The sequence below is a fragment of the Girardinichthys multiradiatus genome, chromosome 1 (genome assembly GCF_021462225.1).
Source record: "Girardinichthys multiradiatus isolate DD_20200921_A chromosome 1, DD_fGirMul_XY1, whole genome shotgun sequence".
NCBI lineage: Eukaryota > Metazoa > Chordata > Actinopteri > Cyprinodontiformes > Goodeidae > Girardinichthys > Girardinichthys multiradiatus.
In genome coordinates, this window is record NC_061794.1 from 21,804,754 (window position 1) to 21,826,526 (window position 21,773).

At 38.4% G+C, this 21,773-nt stretch overlaps 2 protein-coding genes across 3 annotated transcripts; both read right to left on the reverse strand.

The window, feature by feature from the left end:
* Positions 1-6,648: 6,648 nt before the first annotated feature.
* tmem201 (transmembrane protein 201) lies at positions 6,649-19,029 on the reverse strand. Of its 2 annotated transcripts, XM_047369261.1 has the most exons (11): positions 18,826-19,029; positions 17,249-17,369; positions 16,955-17,149; positions 16,690-16,869; positions 16,046-16,410; positions 15,752-15,952; positions 10,978-11,201; positions 10,125-10,187; positions 9,741-10,031; positions 9,437-9,562; positions 6,649-8,169 (listed from the first exon to the last, which is right to left on the reverse strand). In XM_047369261.1, the coding sequence occupies exons 1-11, from the start codon at positions 18,933-18,935 to the stop codon at positions 8,072-8,074; spliced, it is 1,974 nt and encodes a 657-aa protein (XP_047225217.1). In that variant the 5' UTR covers positions 18,936-19,029; the 3' UTR covers positions 6,649-8,071. The 2 variants fall into 2 exon arrangements, with proteins under 2 accessions (XP_047225217.1, XP_047225226.1); XM_047369270.1 differs by lacking the exon at positions 10,125-10,187.
* Positions 19,030-19,816: 787 nt separating this feature from the next.
* Positions 19,817-21,246, reverse strand: foxl2l (forkhead box L2-like). Its single transcript, XM_047369286.1, has one exon. It carries the CDS (start codon positions 21,184-21,186, stop codon positions 20,392-20,394), a length of 795 nt encoding a protein of 264 aa, XP_047225242.1. The 5' UTR covers positions 21,187-21,246; the 3' UTR covers positions 19,817-20,391.
* Positions 21,247-21,773: the final 527 nt, after the last annotated feature.

Genomic DNA, 21,773 nt, shown 5'->3' on the forward strand with positions numbered 1-21,773 from the left:
TGAAAAATTAATGCAACACTGGGTGGAAATAAATCTTGTGATATTGTAGAATCTTACCAAAACAATGCCACATCAAATGCGTGCCGTAATCAAAGCTAAAGGTGGTCCAACAAAATATTAGAGTGTGTGACTTTTTTTTTTTGGTGGCGACTGTTTTTTGGCCAGTGTACAATATCCCCAGTTTGAATATCTGACAGACCACTTTTTAATCCATCATCCAAAATGGAAAGAGTATGGCACAAGTGCAAATTTAACAAGACATTGCCAGCCAATCAAATGACAGCCTGGGCAAGGAGAGCATTAATCAGAGAAGCTGCTGAGAGGCCCGTGGTAGCTTTGGAGGAGCTGCAGAGATACATGTCCCAGTTTGGACAATGTGCTAAAAGGACAAAATAACCAGGTATTTATGAAAGCGAGGCGTAAAGAAGCCTGTTGTTAAAAGAAAGCCATAAGAAATCCTGTTTGCAGTTTGTCACAAGCTACAGTACTGTGCAAAAGTTTTAGGCAGGTGTGAAAAATGCTGTAAACATAGAATGCTTTCAGAAATATGAATGCTTGTTTTATTTTTTATCAATGTCCAAAATGCAAATGAGCGAACCCAAACAGAGCCAAAGTCATTAAGAACTATCTTCAGCGTAAAGAAGAACAAAACTTACTGAAAACGATGGTTTGGCCCCTACAGAGCCCTGATCTCAACATCATGGAGTGTGTCTGGACACGAAGAGACAGAAGGATTTGAGAAAGCCTACATTCACAGAAGATCTTTGGTTAGTTCTCCAAGATGTTTGGAAGAACCTACCAGCCGAGTTCCTGCAAGTGTACATAAAAGAACTGATGCTGTTTTGAAGGCGAAGGTGGTCACACCAAATATTGATTTTAGATTTTTCTTTTGTTCATTCACTGCGCTTTGTTGATTGATGAAAATAAATGATTAACACTTGCATTTTTGAAGCATTATTTGTCTACAGCATTTTTACACACCTGCCTAAAACTTTCGCACAGTACCGTATGTGTAGTAGTAGCAGATGTGGAAAAGGGTGCTCTGATTTGATGAGCCCTAAACTGAACCTTTTGACCTGAATGCAAAACACAAACACTCCACATAGCCCTGAATGCACCATCCTCATAATGAAGCATGGCAGTGGCAGCATCATGCTGTGAAAATGGAGCTTAATACAGGGCAATCCTGAACAAAAATCTTTTAGAGGCAGCAGACGACCGAAAGGGGGTTCACCCTAGAGCAGGGAAATGAATGGTGTTGAAACAATAAAAATTATATTTAATGGATATAATGGCCCAATAAATCACTTTAATAGAACCTGTATGACAACATGAAGTAGGCTAAAAGATCTCAAATCATGCCCTGTTCTAAAAAAAACTCAAGAACAGATGAGAAACAAAGAAACTGACATCAGTTTGAAAAAGGTTACGCAACTATTTCTAAAATGCTCTGAAGCACACCAGCAAGTTCTCCTATGAATGACTCTTTCACATGGGGCCAGGGTGATCTGTATATAGCTTTTTCCCTTAATAAATGAAATCATAATTTAATGAAGAGCATTTTGTATTTTGTCATTGTTTCACGTTAAAATTAGTTTTAACATGCTACATACCAGCCTAGCCTTCTTTGTGACAAGTATAAGATGGTGTGGTGCAGCCCAGAGAATGACATCACCTCACACAGCTGTGAACACAGCTATAGAACCATTAAATCACTACATACCCCTTATAGACAATATGAATAGTACAAATTGCTTAAACTTTTCCAAACCTCAATTGTTTTCTAGATTTCTTAAATCACCTTCCTTTGCTCTGCGGCAGCTTAGTGGAATCATGCACCTTTAAGGCTCGTGCTTCCTCTTTTGAGGGCAGTCGTTAAGAAAGGTTAAATAAGAGTAGTTCCGAGAAAAAGTTATTCTGAGAGTTACAGAGAAGGTGGCCCAAATCAAACAAGTAAAACGGGAAGCAAAAACATGTACTTCACTCCTACTTTAGGCCTAAAAGAAAAAAACAAATGAGTGTACAAAGCAGCCAGCAAGACCATGTGACATAGCTATCTAAAAAGTGTGATATATGGTACAGAGCAAATGTTTGGACACACCTTCTCATTCAAAGAGTTTTCTCTATTTTCATGACTATGAATATTGTAGCTTCACACTGAAGGCATCAAAACTATGAATTAACACATGTGGAATTATATACTGGACAAAAAAGTGTGAAACAACTGAAAATATGTCTTATATTCTAGGTTCTTCAAAGTAGCCACCTTCTGCTTTGATTACTGCTCCACACACTCTTGGTATTCTGTTGATGAGCTTCAAGAGGTAGTCACCTGAAATGGTTTTCCAACAGTCTTGAAGGAGTTCCCAGAGATGCTTAGCACTTGTTGGCCCTTTTGCCTTCACTCTGCGGTCAAGCTTACCCCAAATCATCTTGATTGGGTTCAGGTCCGGTGACTGTGGAGGCCAGGTCATCTGGCGCAGCACCCCATCACTCTCCGTCTTGGTCAAATAGCCCTTACACAGCCTGGAGGTGTGTTTGGGGTCATTGTCCTGTTGAAACATAAATGATGGTCCAACTAAACGCAAACCAGATGGAATAGCATGCCGCTGCAAGATGCTGTGGTAGCCATGCTGGTTCAGTATGCCTTCAATTCTGAATAAATCCCCAACAGTGTCACCAGCAAAGCACCCCCACACCATCACACCTCCTCCTCCATGCTTCATGGTGGGAACCAGGCATGTAGAGTCCATCCGTTCACCTCTTCTGCGCCGCACAAAGACACGGTGGTTGGAACCAAAGATCTCAAACTTGGACTCATCAGACCAAAGCACAGATTTCCACTGGTCTAATCTCCATTCCTTGTGTTCTTTAGCCCAAACAAGTCTCTTCTGCTTGTTGCCTGTCCTCAGCAGTGGTTTCCTAGCAGCTATTTTACCATGAAGGCCTGATTCACACAGTCTCCTCTTAACAATTGTTCTAGAGATGTTTCTGCTGCTAGAACTCTGTGTGGCATTGACCTGTTCTCTAATCTGAGCTGCTGTTAACCTGCGATTTCTGAGGCTGGTGACTCGGATGAACTTATCGTCCGCAGCAGAGGTGACTCTTGGTCTTCCTTTCCTGGGGCGGTCCTCATGTGAGCCAGTTTCTTTGTAGAGCTTGATGGTTTTTGCGACTGCACTTGGGGACACTTTCAAAGTTTTCCCAATTGTTCAGGCTGACTGACCTTCATTTCTTAAAGTAATGATGGCCACTTGTTTTTCTTTACTTAGCTGCTTTTTTCCTGCCATAATACAAATTCTAACAGTATATTCAGTAGGACTATCAGTTGTGTACTGTATCCACCTCCTGCACAACACAACTGATGGTCCCAACCCCCATTTATAAGACTTGAAATCCCACTTATTAAACCTGACAGGGCGCACCTGTGAAGTGAAAACCATTTCAGGTGACTACCTCTTGAAGCTCATCAACAGAATACCAAGAGTGTGCGGAGCAGTAATCAAAGCAAAAGGTGGCTACTTTGAAGGACCTAGAATATAAGACATATTTTCAGTTGTTTCACACTTTTTTGTTCAGTATATAATTCCACATGTGTTAATTCATAGTTTTGATGCCTTCAGTGTGAAGCTACAATATTCATAGTCATGAAAATAAAGAAAACTCTTTGAATGAGAAGGTGTGTCCAAACCTTTAGTCTGTTCTGTTTATATATATTTCTTTTTTGCACTGGTGTTTTCAAGCTGCTGCCACAACTGTTTAATGGTCTGGCAGCAACTCAGTCCAACCTTCCCTGAGGCTTCAGTGTCAGCAGAAACACTGTTTGGGTATTAAGCTGAAAAAATGAGATGCTACTAAATGGAAAAAGATCCTGTTAAACACAAGCTGTAATGAATGCAGGTGGAATGGGCTTCTACAGCCACAAGAGGGCGACTTAAGACATTTTAAAGAATGGCAGAATTCTTACTTCTCTCAAACTTCACTTCTTTAGATGTGATGGTGGCTGTTTGCATTGAGCTTCCTATGAGGAGCCATTGTAAAAAATCAAAATGATTGAAAAGCTAATGAAAGTCCATCTAAACTATTACAAAAGAAAACAGTTTTCAGTTTTAGCAATGTCACAGAATGACCTGTTAGCATCATATCAATGATCTTATACAGGTCCTTCTAAAAATATTAGCATATTGTGATAAAGTTAATTATTTTCCATAATGTCATGATGAAAATTTAACATTCATATATTTTAGATTCATTGCACACTAACTGAAATATTTCAGGTCTTTTATTGTCTTAATACGGATGATTTTGGCATACAGCTCATGAAAACCCAAAATTCCTATCTCACAAAATTAGCATATTTCATTCGACCAATAAAAGAAAAGTGTTTTTAATACAAAAAACATCAACCTTCAAATAATCATGTACAGTTATGCACTCAATACTTGGTTGGGAATCCTTTTGCAGAAATGACTGCTTCAATGCGGCGTGGCATGGAGGCAATCAGCCTGTGGCACTGCTGAGGTCTTATGGAGGCCCAGGATGCTTCGATAGCGGCCTTTAGCTCATCCAGAGTGTTGGGTCTTGAGTCTCTCAACGTTCTCTTCACAATATCCCACAGATTCTCTATGGGGTTCAGGTCTGGAGAGTTGGCAGGCCAATTGAGCACAGTGATACCATGGTCAGTAAACCATTTACCAGTGGTTTTGACACTGTGAGCAGGTGCCAGGTCGTGCTGAAAAATGAAATCTTCATCTCCATAAAGCTTTTCAGCAGATGGAAGCATGAAGTGCTCCAAAATCTCCTGATAGCTAGCTGCATTGACCCTGCCCTTGATAAAACACAGTGGACCAACACCAGCAGCTGACACGGCACCCCAGACCATCACTGACTGTGGGTACTTGACACTGGACCTCTGGCATTTTGGCATTTCCTTCTCCCCAGTCTTCCTCCAGACTCTGGCACCTTGATTTCTGAATGACATGCAGAATTTGCTTTCATCCCAAAAAAGTACTTTGGACCACTGAGCAACAGTCCAGTGCTGCTTCTCTGTAGCCCAGGTCAGGCGCTTCTGCCGCTGTTTCTGGTTCAAAAGTGGCTTGACCTGGGGAATGCGGCACCTGTAGCCCATTTCCTGCACACGCCTGTGCACGGTGGCTCTGGATGTTTCTACTCCAGACTCAGTCCACTGCTTCCGCAGGTCCCCCAAGGTCTGGAATCGGCCCTTCTCCACAATCTTCCTCAGGGTCCGGTCACCTCTTCTCGTTGTGCAGCGTTTTCTGCCACACATTTTCCTTCCCACAGACTTCCCACTGAGGTGCCTTGATACAGCACTCTGGGAACAGCCTATTCGTTCAGAAATTTCTTTCTGTGTCTTGCCCTCTTGCTTGAGGGTGTCAATAGTGGCCTTCTGGACAGCAGTCTTACCCATGATTGGGGTTTTGAGTGATGAACCAGGCTGGGAGTTTTAAAGGCCTCAGGAATCTTTTGCAGGTGTTTAGAGTTAACTCGTTGATTCAGATGATTAGGTTCATAGCTCGTTTAGAGACCCTTTTAATGATATGCTAATTTTATGAGATAGGAATTTTGGGTTTTCATGAGCTGTATGCCAAAATCATCCGTATTAAGACAATAAAAGACCTGAAATATTTCAGTTAGTGTGCAATGAATCTAAAATATATGAATGTTAAATTTTCATCATGACATTATGGAAAATAATGAACTTTATCACAATATGCTAATATTTTGAGAAGGACCTGTAGTTAATGTCCTGAGCTTGCTCTTGACCTGTTGTCAAGAGGGGCAACAAGGGAGTTTTTTCAGAAGAAAACATGATGGGCAGACTGACATTCTGCAAGAAATACCAAGATTGGACAGCAGGAGTCTGGGGTAAAGTTTTCCTCCCTTAAAGGCCATTTGGGAAAACTGGAATCAGGTGAAGGACACCATGATACGGTCATACATACAGTCAAGCATCTTGAAAACAATGAAAGAAAGTGTGGGTGAGGAAGCCTCAAAACACTTCCATGAATAAAGAACCCAGAGGTTCACTGAGAGACGGCCAAAAGTTTGTATTTCTGTCATCACAGCAAAGGGAAGCTACTTTAAGGAATCTAAAATATAATTAAAGCTTTTACAATTTTTTGTTGGCTACATAATTACGTGTTCATTAAGTTTCGATGCCTTCAGTGAGAATCTACGTACAAAGTAAATAGTCATAAACATAAAGAAACCCATTAAATGAGAAAGGCGTTCTAAAACTTTTGACCGGTAGTGTAAGTTTCTCAGAGTTTAAAACATTGAAACTTTGCATCCATTGATGGGATGTTCCCCCAATGAGAAACTGTGGTCAAACCTCAAAAAGCACCAATAAAGCAGAAATGGGTCAATACAAGTCTGGGTTTGGCCCAGAAGCAGATTTCCAGTATAGCAGGGCATATTAGAGCCATAAAAAAACACATTTGAATAACCTTGATGCATTTCTCAATGAATGTCTTTAAAAATTAAGAAACGTTCATTATTCAAATTTTTCACATTTTAGAAACACCTGGCAAAAATATCAAACCCTGAACCAGCAAAATCTGTTGGTCCTAAAACTTTCCTCTGAAAACTAAAGTTCATCTTGACAGGAAGTAGAAGTAAAACACAAAATGAGTTAGAAAAAATACATTTATTAAAAAAACAACAAAAAGAAATCAGATACAGATGAAGTTATTATACCAAACAATAACACACTCAGCTTAACAGCAGAAACACAAACCTTCAAACAAATGATGTAAATAATATAAAGATAACTTCATCTCATCATCAAGGGACAGTTTCTGATTTAATGCTACTGGGGATTTGAAACTCCAGAAAAATAAAAATGTATATTGTAGTCATTTTCCAATAAGAAAAAGTTCATTTTGAAAGCAATGAAAATGAGGTTTGTCTCTGAGGTTAATCTTGTTGGAGTAAAAAGATAATTTCCATTCAAACACACAACATGATTTTAAACACAGGCATGTTATACTCAAGTATATATAGGCATAGGTACGTTCAGTGTACAGTCCAAAGAGTTTCCTACACTGCCGTTAAACAGTCTTTCAGACACCCTACAGTAGCATTTTTTGTGTTGTTTTTTTCAATTGATCTGTGCCAATGTGAAGAAAACAACTATGAATTAAAAAAAATTCAAATTACAATACAATTTCTAAGAAAAACTTAACTGCGATACCTTCACAGAAAATAACTAAAAGTCCACATTTCACAAGTGTAACTTACATGTTTTTATAAATTACCATTCACACTAAGAGAAACCAAACACCGCGTGTTACACACTTAACCCCCCCGAGTCAAAGAACTAAATGACTCAGAAAAACAGTGAAAAAACATTTCCAACTTCCAGACATTATACGAGAAGTCTCGTAAAATTAGCTTATACTAAAGCTAGTAAAACAAATATATAACACAGATGGTTTGGTTTAGGAGAACCTTTTGAGTAGAGAATGAATGTGACCTTTACATTAGATGAACTCTAAACAGGGAAACAACAGAGCACCAGTGAATCATTTTGCAGCTGAACATACATAACAATATACGCCAACACCAGTTATCTTTACATTTCAAAACTCAAAATTGTATCTTGTTTTAGGAACCAAGCAAGCCCCTCATTTTGACTGAGAACCAGAAAAGGTTTTCTGCTAATGACAGAAACACACTGATTACAACCAGGGCCAGCAGGTTACATGTGACCCTCAGTGCCCAATCAGCATCAGCTCAAGGGTACACCTAGTGCACATTTCATAATGTGGGTTCTGACACACAGTCAACCATGAGTGAAGGACTGGCCCCTTTTAAACCAGCTATATTCATGTTTTCTTACTGTAATCTAAACAATATAGGAGGTCCGTCTCTAATGGAAAGTCTGCTGAAATCAGTGGATTTTTAATTAAAGACCCAGAAAACAGCGACGACCAGAAGGTGGAGGTTTTCCTGACACAGCTGATTATCAGAAACCACGCGGATATAAAAAGTCCAGAGGGTCAGTCTCTGTTGAGTTCATGAGAAAACAAGCAGCGGACTCGCCGAGGCTTCACCCCCAGCGATGGTAGAGATAGAAGCAGCCGAACAACAGGTTGGCCGTTAGGCTTGTCAACAAAAGCGATGGATAGATGAAATGTTTCACAAAACCTGAAGGGGAACAAAAAACATCTTAATTATGCAACATTATCTTTTCTGCTTGTTTTCAGCGTTTACATTTTTTAATAAAATGGATACAGGCCTCTTTTAGATTGAAGTTAAAAACGTTAAAAATATTTAACATTTGTTGTGCTCACATTTACCATAAAACTAGCTTCTTAAGATGATGGGAGTTGTGTAAATAAGTACAGATCACAATAATAAAGGATGCAGTTACGTGTTTTGGATGGTGGGGCATAAGACTGAACAGCTGTCAGTATAGTAATGCTTCAGAAAATATTGCCAGTGTTTCACATAAACTAAGTGGATGCATGCACTTTAAAGGACATATTTCATGATTTCTGAAACTTTTAATAATGTTCAGGTTCGCGATAGTTACATTAATTTTCATGTTAAAAGTTGAAACAGTGTACAAGTCAGATGACTGAACAGCCAAAAGTTGCATTAGAATGATATTATGTACCCATCACCAAAATCAGGCTTTACTGCAAAATACAAGGACAATTGTAAGCTATACAAGGAAGATTTTAATAATGATTTCTACAGTGTTGAGGAGAAAATCAGGAGAAACGGCATCTGACCTAACATACTGGCACCCTACCCAGGAATTTAAAAGCACTCTATGGCAAGCCCAGTCTGCCTGTAATTTGCCGCAATGATATATGGCAGGTTGTCACAAAACGTATTATTCAAAAATCTAAAACGCTGGCATCATTTAGGAAGACATTGTAAATTCTGCTCAAATTCGGACTGGTATTATGTGCACAGGTGTCATCAAACAGTTGGTCTCAAGCATACCATACCCATATAGGTATAATTTTCTTAAATCGTGTCCTTTGATCCTGCAAAATCCCTTAAAGATGCACATTTTGGGTGGAAAAGTTAAAATACTGATTTATAATCAGATTACAGAAGCAGTCAAACTCTGACTTTAACATTAGTTGGATGACACACTGACAAAAAAGGAGTCACTGTTTCAGCCTTTTTGGAGGGTAAATCCATGCGAGGATAAAGCTTACGAAGAGCAGTTATTTAATTTAATGTGATCCATGGACGGCAGGTGTTCTGTACTGACAGAGAGCCGGAAAAACCATTGTCGACACCTGTAGCCTGGCAATAACATAATGAAATATGCCCCTTAATGACCAATAACATGGCTTAGTCTATGGCATGATAAAATATTTCAGCAACAATTATGAATCCAAATCTAATAACTGAATGTCTTACCGTCTCCCCTTCTTACAAATGAGCTGCCTACCTTTTGGAGCAGTGAAGCTCTCAGGACTTTGTGTTGTTGTGCCAACCTGGCAAGCTGAGGACCCTGAGGAGCTGCTTCGTTTTTCCTCCTCTATCACACTTCCATTTTTTATTAAGGAACTCAAATCTGCAAAGCAATCACATCAAATTTCTCAAAGCCACAATCTGAAGCATCTCAATCATGTAACAAACCTTAAAGGTTACAGAGACACTCAGGCTTGACAATGTTGTACACTGCCATCTAGTGGTGCTACACACATCCTACAACAAACACTACTTTGTCCAGGTCAACCTTAGACGCTCACCATTTTGACTTTGGAAAGGAGATATGTCTCGTGAGAAACAGCCACTGTAAATCGAAGGCGTCGGCTCTACGTAGAAAGGAAATGAAGACACAGGTGGAGAAACAAGCTTTGGATGTGATTCGCAGGAAAAAAGGCGGAGCTTTTGGCCAGTGATGTTGAGACGGGCAGGACTAATGAGGGGACGGCGCTGTCTGGCTGAACCAGAACTGGATGTAAACGACCCAGCCAATGAAGGTGTAGGAGATGGACCAGGGGATGATGGCCGGCTCCCAGATTTCAAAGAGAAGTAATCTAGAAAAAAACCCAAAAACAAAACAGGTGAAAATACTCGTTCAGTACAATGGTATCCGAGAAACAACATGACCATTCAACTAATTTTGGTACCTGATGATGTTGAGTCTTTGTACTGTGAGGCAGGTCTACTACCACTAAACAGGTAACCTGAACCTGAAAATGAGACAAACAAAATACACTACGTCTGGGGGAAAAAAACCTGAAGTCCTTCCTTTAGCCAAGAAATACAAATATATTTCATTTACACATCAAAATATGTGTAAAAGCATAATAATGAAAATTTTAAACAATCTATTTTTAAGGCTATTTGTTCAGATTTATTTGTGTGCATTACATTTTGGCAGCTTTTTGAGCTCCTTCCTTCACTTTGTTGTTTCTTATTGACTTCTTTGCATATTTTATTGTGCTAAATAAACAAGGTTTTATTAAACTTGTAACTTGTTTGTCCATCTTAGACGAGACTGACTCATATTTTCAGATTTTAACTTGAAATGCAGCCTTAACTGATGTGCATAATATAGATGAGCCCTCTACTGAAATATCACATAACTATAATAATTACAGAAGTTTAAAAAAAAGCATTAGTTTGAGACATTTTTTTTTCACTTTAAGCTTTTTTTTGTAGTTTTAGTGTCATCTTAAAATGCAGCATTTTGTTTTGTTTCAAAGCGTTACAAATGTCTTCAAAACATTAAAACTGGACATTTTTGAACAATCTATTTACTTTTCTTTAAATTTTTATGCAAATGGAACAGAAAACTACTAACTTTAAATTAAATAACTTATCAGTTCCATGTGAATTTGAATCTGTACAAAATATAACTATATAACCATATTTAGCATGTTAACCTAAAAGTTAACCATATTTAGAACACAAAAGCTTCTGAAAAAGCTTACCAAAATAAGAAAATTATTTTTATAAAAATGTAAATTTCAGCGTTACCTGTCCTTGTGAGGGAGGGGACTGTTCCGAGGCAGAGGGCTCTACTGAGGCGTCCAGGCAGAGTGGAGGGGGAAGCTTTGCGCTCGCGAGGACCGTGCTGGCGGCTGATTAGCTCAGAAATGTAGGGGGGCGGGGTGAGGATGAAGGGGTCTGCCCCGTCGGGAGGGTGAAAGGGAGGAAGCTGGCTGCTGAAGGGTGGGACTGCAGAGCTGCCTGCAAGGTATCTGTAACACAAAGGCAACGTAATGGTCTACTAGCTCAAAACAAGATCGGAACCAAACTGTTCTGTTACTGAGAGAATATTCTGTGCAGCACCAAGTATCAGTGTGGAAAACTACAGGTGCAGCAATGCTGGATTTAACATTAAAAATTACTTTTTTTTTTTTTACAACACTGACAAAATATTTAGTCTGACACAAACGAGAACAAACTTTGACTCCAATGAAATGCAACTACCGTAAACAGTATATTACTACAGCTGGCAATCTAAACCAAGATTGTATATACATGTATATTATTACTGCGAGTGCCTATAAAACACATACATCTGAAAAACAAAACACAAATACAGCTTTGGCTTTACAAGGAAAAAAAAAGGCGTGAAAAAACACACAAACAAAGATCTGATCTTAGCAAAAAGTTGACAAAGAATTATACAGTTGCTGTTTGTTGTGCAACATTCACAGAGAAAAGAGGTGGAGTCAGAAACATGAGCCCGAATGGGGCATGCAGATTTAAAAATGACCAGAAGCCAGGGTTTTTTTGTTTTGTTTATTGAAACCAGCAACAGAAAGCAGTCATACACACAAAAAAGCTAAACATCAAGATTATGCAAGTATCCATAACACAATGTTTTCATGTGTAAATTCCAATAAACCTCTCAACAATGATGGAGCTCCCTATTCCATGGCTGCGACAGATCAGAAACTGAGACATAATGTTTGAAACGTCTCACAGATCACCCACACAAATCGCTGCAACGTTTAGGTATTTACAGAGCAGTAAAATATATCAACATTATGATGTTAATAGTAGCAATCAATATTTAAACACCACAAAATGTGTTTTTTGTTCTCATAAATAGAAGCTTACATATAGAAATTATCGTAACGGTTTAAACACAGTGCTTTTATAGTTTAATGCTTTACGCAGCGAAATCTAACACTGAAACAGCTTATTATACTGATGCAGACGTTCAAGTTTAAAATGCAGCAAGATACATACTGAGGCTAGGTATTATGAATATCACAGCATAGGAAACATACAGACTAAATATTTTTAACCAATTTTGGGAACAACATGTAAAACTTTGGCAAGTTGTACTTTTACATAAACGAATGCGTGAGATTTACCGTTACTTAAGTATGGATTTGGCATTTGGAGAAACAAATTAGGTTTTTCCGATGGGTTTTGAAAAAGGCAAAATCGTCCTGTAGTATTGAAACACCAACTGTATGAAAAGTTTTGACTTCAACATTTGTTTTTTACGACTGTAAGATGCACTTGGAACTTTTTCCACATTTGGTCTTGTTACAACCACAAACTTTAACCTATTCCATCGGGATGCTATGTTATACCATAACACAGTAACACCTAATTGTGAAGTGGAGGGAGATAAATAAACAGTTCAAAACTAATTTTAGAAATAAAAATCTGGGAAATGTGGCATTTGATACCCCCTAAATGAAATCCAGTAAAGCCAGTTGCCTTCTGAAGGCACCTCATTAGTAAACAGAGTAAACAGAATTTACTAATGTCCATATTTGTTCTTCCTCTTCACAAATGTAGACAGCTTAGTGTTGGTCTATCACACGAAATCCAAATAAAATACCATATTTGTTGTTGTAATGTGACTAAATGTGGAAAAAGATAAAAGGGGTATAAATATGTTTGCAATGTAAATATCATAATCAACAGATGTGGCATAAAGTGTCAGAATACTAAGTGTACACTAAAAATACATCAAATGATCTACTTCATATCTGGGGCTCCAGAAAGTAAATTCACAACAATAAATATAGAAAATTACACACAGTGTTGGTAAATCTTTAGAAATAAACAACAAACTATCTTTTCATAATCTAATAATATTTACAGCCTGTCATGCTCTAAAGCTCCTGCTAACTCTACAGTTAATGCCACTCTTAACAAAGATAAGAACAGTTAGTGAAACATTTTCAATGGGTAATTATTCATTTTCATTTAGTGGAGAAAAGGAAAACAAATGTAGTGTGATATAACGCGTTACGTTCGTGCAATGTTAGTATTTCTAATGCATCAAAAACAGAATGATGACTAAAGGACTCTTAGTGTTGTACAAATACTACATCAAAGTAGTATTTTTTGTTAGAAATCATTATTCAGAATTTGCAGGCTATTTTTGTTTACATAAATCTTGTAAATATTGGCCTATTTATTCACTTTAAATATTTAAATATATTTCAAATCAATTCAGGGAAAAGGGAACAAAAAATGAGTTTACTGAGCACCATCTAATGTTTTAAGCTATAAAATATACCTAAACAAGCCTTTTAGTTTACAGGTCTTCATCTATCAGATTGATACGACTAAGTAAAACATGTATACATCACTACAGTATTGTGCAAAATTTTAGGCACTTTTGATGTTTTTGAGTCAAAGAACAATGGTGATCAGTAGAAAGAGCGTGTAGCCATGATTTAATTGCTACAATCACTACTAGCCTGTCGACTTAATGCAATCAGTCTCCAGTTATATAAAGCAATGGGAAGGCCATGTGAAACAGAGGTGTTGCAGCAGCTCTGAGAGCCAAAAGTAAAACAGGTGAGGACAGACTCGATACAAATTTTCAAAATATACGTTCCAGATTTTATTTTTCTAGATTATGCCATCAGTTTTTTTCTTTTTATCAGACCATGGACACTGGAGTTAACCAATAGTCACCTAGATGGGCTTTACTAACTTTTTTCCCCAACAATTCATTAATTCACACTGCTGAAGCTGGATCCCATACTTTTTCAGACTATTTAAGGCCGCATGAAGGCAATACAAAAAACCCTCTGTAACAATAAGATAGAAGAAACATGTTATTTTAACACTGCTTTACTTTTCTACAGTTTACAGGTAATTATTACCCACATTTCGCAAGTGTTACTTGTTTTCTTTCAGTGTTCAAAAGTTTTGCACAATACTGTACAGAACAAATGCTTTCCAATAATTACAGGCTTCTAGGTGAAGATTGAGGATCCTTTTAAAAAAAGAAAGAGGACATAAAAATGTTGAAATACTCAAATGGCAAAAATCGAGCACTTAAAGACACCATTTGGCAGAAAAAAAAGGCTAGACTTAGATTTTTGACCGTTAAAAAATAAAGCTGGGGGTGTAAAATATTGCAGTAACATAACTGAGTGGTCTCCTAGCTACGCAGAGCTATTATACAAAACAAAAATGTTACAGGATTTGCCTGAATCAGGCATCGTCACCGTAGTATTCTGCCTATATAGTTGAATGTATTTCTTTACTTTAAAAACTAAAATGTATGGATTCAGTTAGTTGAAAGTTCCATCAAATAAGTTCCCACTAAGTTCTCAATTTCCTCAGCTCTTATTTTCAAAAAAAGCAGTTTTCAACAATTATTAGCAAACCAAAGCTACCTGTGTGCCATTTTTTTTTTTTACACCAAAACTGTCTAGAAACAGCAAAAGTAACAATATGCGTTATGCAAACTAGGCTAGGATTTAGTCACATTTTGCGAGTTAACACATAAGTAATTCATGCAATTAAATCTAGGTAGTGTTAATAAATAAATTAGTACATTCAACACACTTTAACACAGAGATTCTAGTACTATGGAAACATACAGTAGTTAATACTAGATGGGAATGTGACTACAATCCCTCAGTAAATCATGATTTTTATGGTCAGTAATAAACTAGAAAAAATGATTATTTTCACAGGATGAATGCTAGAAATATTTGTCCAACCTTTGAAAAAACATGATAAATATTTTCTAAATCGTATACATTGTTGATTGACGGTGATCTCTTCATCTGTTTCTTGCATCTTACAGATGATTTGGCTTTTATGCAAAAACCATTCATCTATTGTACATAATTATACCCTACTGATGTAAAGAGTGTACTATTACTATTTGCATGTCATCGTGTCACATTCAGTTATTCTCACAACAGTACAACAGGGGACAGAATAGAAATGGACAGTGAAATAAAAGAAATGAAAAAATAGCAGATTTCCTCAAATAAAAATGAAATCATGACAGTGTCGCATTATCCTATGATGGTGCTAAATGTATTATTTGTTCCAAGATCTGTCTGTTGTGCTGCTGCAAATGATGACAAATGTGTCTCTTTTACAGTAAAGTTTAGCTTAGAACAGAGGAATCCTGCAGAGGACTCATTGTAATTTTGCACCAACAGGGAGATTTTCGGAGGGAAAACATGGACAACAAGTTGCACATAATTCAAGGACTACTGGGATTTAAAAAGCCTATCACTGGACTAAAGTTTGAACACAACCTTATGCCGAAAAGGGCTGCTATTTAACCCATCCTGATTGGAATTTGAAACGGTGCCCAGTTAGTTATTCCAAGGAAATATGACAACTTCTTCCAACCACAATCAGTTTAAAAAGAAGTCATATTTCTATTAAAGGGCAGTTAAAGGCTTTTATTTGAGGAAAAACTGACCACGGCTACATTTGATCCGGTTACACAAACCACTTCTAGACTCAACAGTCAAAACACAATGTGAACAAATATTACTGCTCAGATTCTGACCTTCGATATTTGGCTCTTCGTTGACCCGGTGGTTTGCGAGTTGCAGCAGCAGCAGCGAGGCCGACGAGGCAACAGAGGGAGATGTTAACAAGCTTTACTGTGTCCATCCAGCTCGGAGTATTGGCCAAGTAGCTCTCAGCCAGGTAGAGGCACAGGACGACAAACCACATGACAGAGCCTATGGCATCAATTCTTCTCAACCTGTATTTTCAAAAGAACAGAGGTGGATTTTTTTGTAGCAAATTGTAAGTTAAAATATTGTTCTGAAAAAACAGGGGTGTGGTGGCCGCTTACCGCATAGGTCCCGCCAAGAAAATAGCTGTAAGACAAGTCATGAGGCCCACAGACACGATTGCCAGCTGGTTGTCCCTGCCATGCTGCCAGACTAACTTGGCATTTTCAACAGCCTTATCTGGGATAAACTCCAGCAGGCCCTGCCACACAGGCAAATCTGTGGTGCTGTCGTTGTTGGCAGTGGATTCGTTGCTGGACTCTGGCTTTGGAGGAATGACGCCCCCGCTTGAGGTCTGTGGCCCATTTGGAGAGAGAGGCTGTTCTGGTAATTTATAGGCAAATGAAGCGAGTAGGAAAGCACAAATCAGGAAAGCAAGGGCCCGTAAGAGTACGACTCCTGTGGGTGAGGACTGAGAATCGGAGCTCTGTGGGAGAGAAAACATGGATCTAATTTTAAACCTTTCATTGAAGAAAAACAAACAAACACATCACTGGGAGATAAACAAATTTTGGCAAAAAAAAAAAAAAAAAAAAAGCCTTCAATTACTTTTGTCTGCAAAGAAAATCAGTCGGAGTACATCTTTCATTGTGTCCCTTGTGATAATGTGGTGATACTCTTGGCTGCGGTCATGTTTTCTTAAGCTAAAATTCATTCATTTAACTACAGACTTTATTAATCTATTTAGACTTTTAGTTGCACTGACCTTCACAAACCCTGAGTCCAATTCTCGCGAGCACCGCAGCGGATGGTTTAGGAGCCTTGTACGAAGCTGACGGTTTTGATATTTTATGTAATATTCCACCGCTGCCTGACAAGGTCTGCATAACTTATACGTCTGCTCCAGGTGATGCTTGTAGGCTTCAATTTCCTCGTCATATTTGTCCTACAAGAGCAAACGAGAAACAGATTTGTAATTCAGCCCCTCTTGAACATTCTGTGATTTAATTGAATTTAAACAAAGTGCTTACATCATCCCTGGGAACATATGAAGCCAACTGCTTGATTTTTGCAGTCTGATTATTATTGCACTTCCTGCACAGCAGCATTTGACAGTTAACCCACTGCAGAGTCGCGGGTGTCTCAGATGAAGGAAGGCTTCCAGATACGCCATGATTAAGATGCTCCATGTACTGAGCTGGGATGGGTTTGTTGTAATCCCCATTCTTATAAAGATAAACAGAAACAGAGGAATTATATAAAAACAGTTTTAAGATGACAAAAAAATAAGACTCCACTACTATGAAAATCAGTTTGGAAAGTACCTCTTGGAAGCCATTGTATTGGTCACAGTTGGGACAATCCCAGCAGTTCCTGTTTCCATAAGGCACTACTGTGTTCTGATTGCAGAACCAGCAGTTTACATTTGCATGAGCAGGCTTCTTCCTGCAATAAAGAAGTGAGTTTTATTTGATTCCAGTGTTTATCAAACATTTTGATGCACAGTCCCCCACTTTAAGCCCCAGGGGCAGCATGTTAAAAGTGGAAAGTATGGAAGAGTTAGAAACTCGTAAGTCTAGGTTATTACAGTATATCGAGGTTTTAAAAAAGTTTAAATTTTTGTTATACAAGTAACTTGAATGATGCGCCAGAGAAAAGTGCCAGAACAACTGGAGTTTTCCCCTTCTAGACTGAGCATAGAGTAACACACGTTTCTCCACCTGTTGCTGTGCAGTGCTGGTCAGCTGGCTGAAAGAAGGCTCCCATGCTTAAAAAAAGACAAATGTAGCAATTTGGGAAAATTTACAGTTGTGAAAAAAATAGTCATGGCGAGTAAGCTAAAGAAACTGTAGATGACACTCTTATTTAGATCACAGAGTTAAACTTAGACATGCACCAATCAATTGGACAGAAGCTGGAGTGGAACAATTCTTCTCTTGTTATCTCTGATCGGTAATCAGCAGGTCAAACTTTGGAAATTAAGATTGTTTTGTAATTTAATGTATTAAAGCTAAGAACTCTCACCATTTTTAATTGATAATTACATACAAGCGTAACATGTAAGGCAGTGTTTTTAGTTTAATAAAAAAAAAATCAGACAAAGCTGAAGGATACATGTTGTAATCCATAAACTGAGGTAATCTTGTAATTCATTTATTATATTTGGGGGAATTAAAAACTTCCACCTAGATCAAGAAACCTGTAGCACTTTTTTCCCCTTTTTTACATGTTGCATTACTTGGACCAAAATAAACAAAAAATATGAACAGTCAATATCAGAACTGGCAGCTCAGACCTCAAAATGGGTTGGTATGGTCCTAAAAAAGCTTGCTCTGTGTATCTCTATTTAAAATTAGGCATCAATCAAAGCATATAACACGATCAAACTGGTTACTTGAAGTTTTTTTTTTTCAGCAAACAAAAAACTGACTGTTGTCAGCATCTGTGAGATTTAATGCCATTTATTAAACTTATAGGGAATTAGCATCAGTTGAAATTGTCACAAAAGGAGTTTATAATAGGGAGGTGCCAAAGATTTATGGTAATTAGACGATGCATTATTATACCGCTTCCAGCACTGGGCAGCACCATATTACAGAAACATGGAGAAATGATAACTTCATGAAAGTGTTTACGATTAGTTAGTACAGCTGTTAGCATCATTAACACATAGGCTAGCATGTTAGCAGACAATTTCTAAAAAGAAAACCACACACACACACACACACACTCACACACAAAATGCACTTATATTGACCTGACCAAGGACTATGTGTTGTATAGGTTGCAACAGTTCCTTCCAAACTAAATCAGACCTAACCCCCAACTTAAAACATTTTGCTAACTGTGCTAGCAAACATAGGACAGTTCGGTTTAGTTGGGGAAAAGACGGAGCGGTTACCTGGTGGCAATTTTGTAGATCAGCGCTCCGCCCGCTACAAACGCCGTAGCTCCAACTCCGCCGTACATTAATTGTGGGTATTCAAATAGCAGCATGTTAAATTTCTCCATTTCTAAGCTAAAATTGTATCGTAGTGTTTAAACTGTGAAGCAAAACACGGCGCGAGGGCGCACGCGGTAAAGCAATTCCTTTTGTTCACGCCCCTGTAACGGAAGCGGAAGTGCGTAATCGCTCGGATGCGTTCCGTTCAGTTTATTCGCTTTACTCCCGTGTTCCACTTAATAAAACACAGGATTTTTATCGATTTAAAAAAAATAATGTCAGTACAAGATCTATATATTTATTAAACACATCCCTCGCCTTGTTAAACGCTGCATTTAATAGCAAATGAGAATTCAAATGTAAAGAAAAAACGATCAACTAAATGCTAGAAGTAGTTCTTGCGTTTTTTAGTAAATGGTGTATAACTTCAAGTGTCTAACTTACTGGAAATGATTTGCTTTACCTTATTTACATTAACGAACGCAATAAAAGTAAACGTACTCTTGCATTGCCCAATTCTTGTTTACTTTCAAAGTAATTAGCACATTTGAACCACGTCTGTTTCAGTACATATGTAAGCAACATAACCGTTCACCAATGTTAAGTGAAAAAAAAATGTCTCCTTTGTGATACATTTTATTACACGTTGTACATAATTAAATAACCCTTTCCTCTTAGATTCCTGCTGTGGAAAAATTTTGAATCAATAACTTTCCAGAAATTCAGAGAAAACCTTAGTTATTTCCGTATTTTTTTTTTTTTTTAATCTTTGAGGAAATATTCACAGTCGCATCATTAAAAACATTTGCTCTTTAAAATCAGAGATGCTTCCCAGCGAGTCCAATTAAGATACAGAATGCATGCATACATTATTTAATTAGGCCTTTTTCTTTTTTTTTTTTTTTTTTGCTAAGGTATAAATAAATAATGATGGGACTGAGACAATGAATGACAGTATCCTGTGCAAAAATATTTTTATTTAAACAAGCATCATGTTTTTTACAGAATGAAACATTTACAACAGAATATAAACGAGTCTGTGCCTTAGTGTTATTAACTGATGTAGCAGCTTAAGAATTATAAAAATAAGAAATTAATAAATAACGTATAGAAACATTTACAATCTGTGTTCAGCATTTGTAAATGCAAAAAAATATGACATAAAATATTTAGGCTCACGTAGCTCTACAACAAATTTCCGAAGTCAACAGGGGGGGGGACCCAACAGAACTGTAAATTTAGATCATGTCAACAGTTCTGGTGGCTTGGTCGGTTTAATTTTTAATGACTTCAAATAAATCTTTGAGAGAATAGCCGATGGGTCCCAAAACAGAGAAATGTTACAAATATTCATGAGCTAATAAAATTTCAAACAGTGAGATATCATGAATTCAACCATCCAACAATAAACAGCAACTTGTATAAACTTGATAACTTGATCAGAACTTGATAAACGACTGACAGCCAGAAAAGGTGAACAACATCAACCGTGAGTCTGTGAACTGGTCAGAATAACTAAAGTCCTTACTGGTCAGGGAAATAAACCAGTGGCGCCTCAGTTTGCCGTTGGTATGTGGTGAACTGTGGGTAGCTGCAAGCCACAGAGACGGTGCCTCCGTCCGGGCTCAACGGCTGGGTCACTCCTCCGTAAGGGTATCCGTTGTGCGGAACCAGCACAGGCGGGTGGCGGTTTTGGTAGGCCCCGTACACGGGGTTGTGGAAATGTGGGGGCGGGCAGTAGGAGCCGCTGGTGGCCACTACGTGGGCGGAACCGAAGACGACCTGTGGTGCACGGTACCCACTTGGCTGGGGCAGCCCCCAGGAACCGCTCACATACGGCTGAAGGTAGAGCGACTCTGGATACTCCGCTGGGTTTCCTGCCAGGTGAGGCGGGCGGGAGGGTCTGTAGGGTCCCCGCACCCGTCTCCGGCGCCGGTAATTCCCTTTCTCGAACATGTCTTCAAACGCCGGGTCCAGCATCCAGTAGTTGCCCTTCCTGTCCCCTCCGCTGTCCCTCGGGACCTTGATGAAACACTCATTAAGAGACAAATTGTGCCGTATGCTGTTCTGCCATCCTTTCTTGTTCTTCTCATAGTAGGGGAACTTTGATATGATGTACTTATAAATCCCGCTCAGTGTTTCCCTCTTGTCTTGGCTCTCCTTGATGGCCATGGCAATGAGAGCCACGTATGAAAACGGCGGCTTCTCCAGCTGGACGGTCCCCTCCTCTTCCTCCGCATCTTTGCACTCTGTTCTGGGAGAACTGGAGCTATCTAGTTGCATTCCCTGGTTCTCGAGGGCTTTCTCCTTTGCAGCCATGACTCAGGTAGACTGTCTGCTTGTGCGCCTCGAACGGTGGAAAAGGAGTGTTTGAATGTGTCAACAGGTGCGGACACTCCGCCCATAGGTTGTAAATGACAGTACTAAGCGCCTTCTTTCATCCTATGCAGTTTCTCACACTATTTATCATAAACAGGTGAGAAACTGCATTGGATGAAAGAAGGCGCTTAGTACTTTCATCATCCAGAATCCCCCATTTTTTTCGTTGAAGCTGGGTCAAAGGACTGCGCTTTAAAAACAAATACGCCTACATTATTCTCACTGTGGAACGAAACCTCTGGATTATTGTAGTTCTTTTGTGTAACCTTTGTATAAATCATTGGCAACAGATGGGCATAGTTTCATGAGGGCTTTTTGTATTTTAATACAGCGCTGCATCTTGTCGATCTTGCAATTGCAGCCTATACTCTATTCCAAACTTGAAACATGGTAATTCATTAGTGTCAGTTAAAAGTTAATTTATTTCAGTAATTCAATTCAAAAAGATTAATCAATCAATATGTATTCATATAATGCTTTATAGCATCAAAAAGATAATCACTGTACAAAAATAAACCAAAATAAAA

Bases quoted from the DNA above. Each gene is read 5' to 3' on its own strand.
- foxl2l (XM_047369286.1), bottom strand. From the start codon at position 21,186: ATGGCTGCAAAGGAGAAAGCCCTCGAGAACCAGGGAATGCAACTAGAT.
- tmem201 (XM_047369261.1), bottom strand. From the start codon at position 18,935: ATGGAGAAATTTAACATGCTGCTATTTGAATACCCACAATTAATGTAC. The intron at 17,370-18,825 runs GTAACCGCTCCG...TCTTTATTGCAG, and splicing joins ATCTACAAAATTGCCACCAG to GAAGAAGCCTGCTCATGCAA. The intron at 8,170-9,436 runs GTAGGCAGCTCA...GTTCCCCTTCAG, and splicing joins GAGCTTCACTGCTCCAAAAG to GTTTTGTGAAACATTTCATC.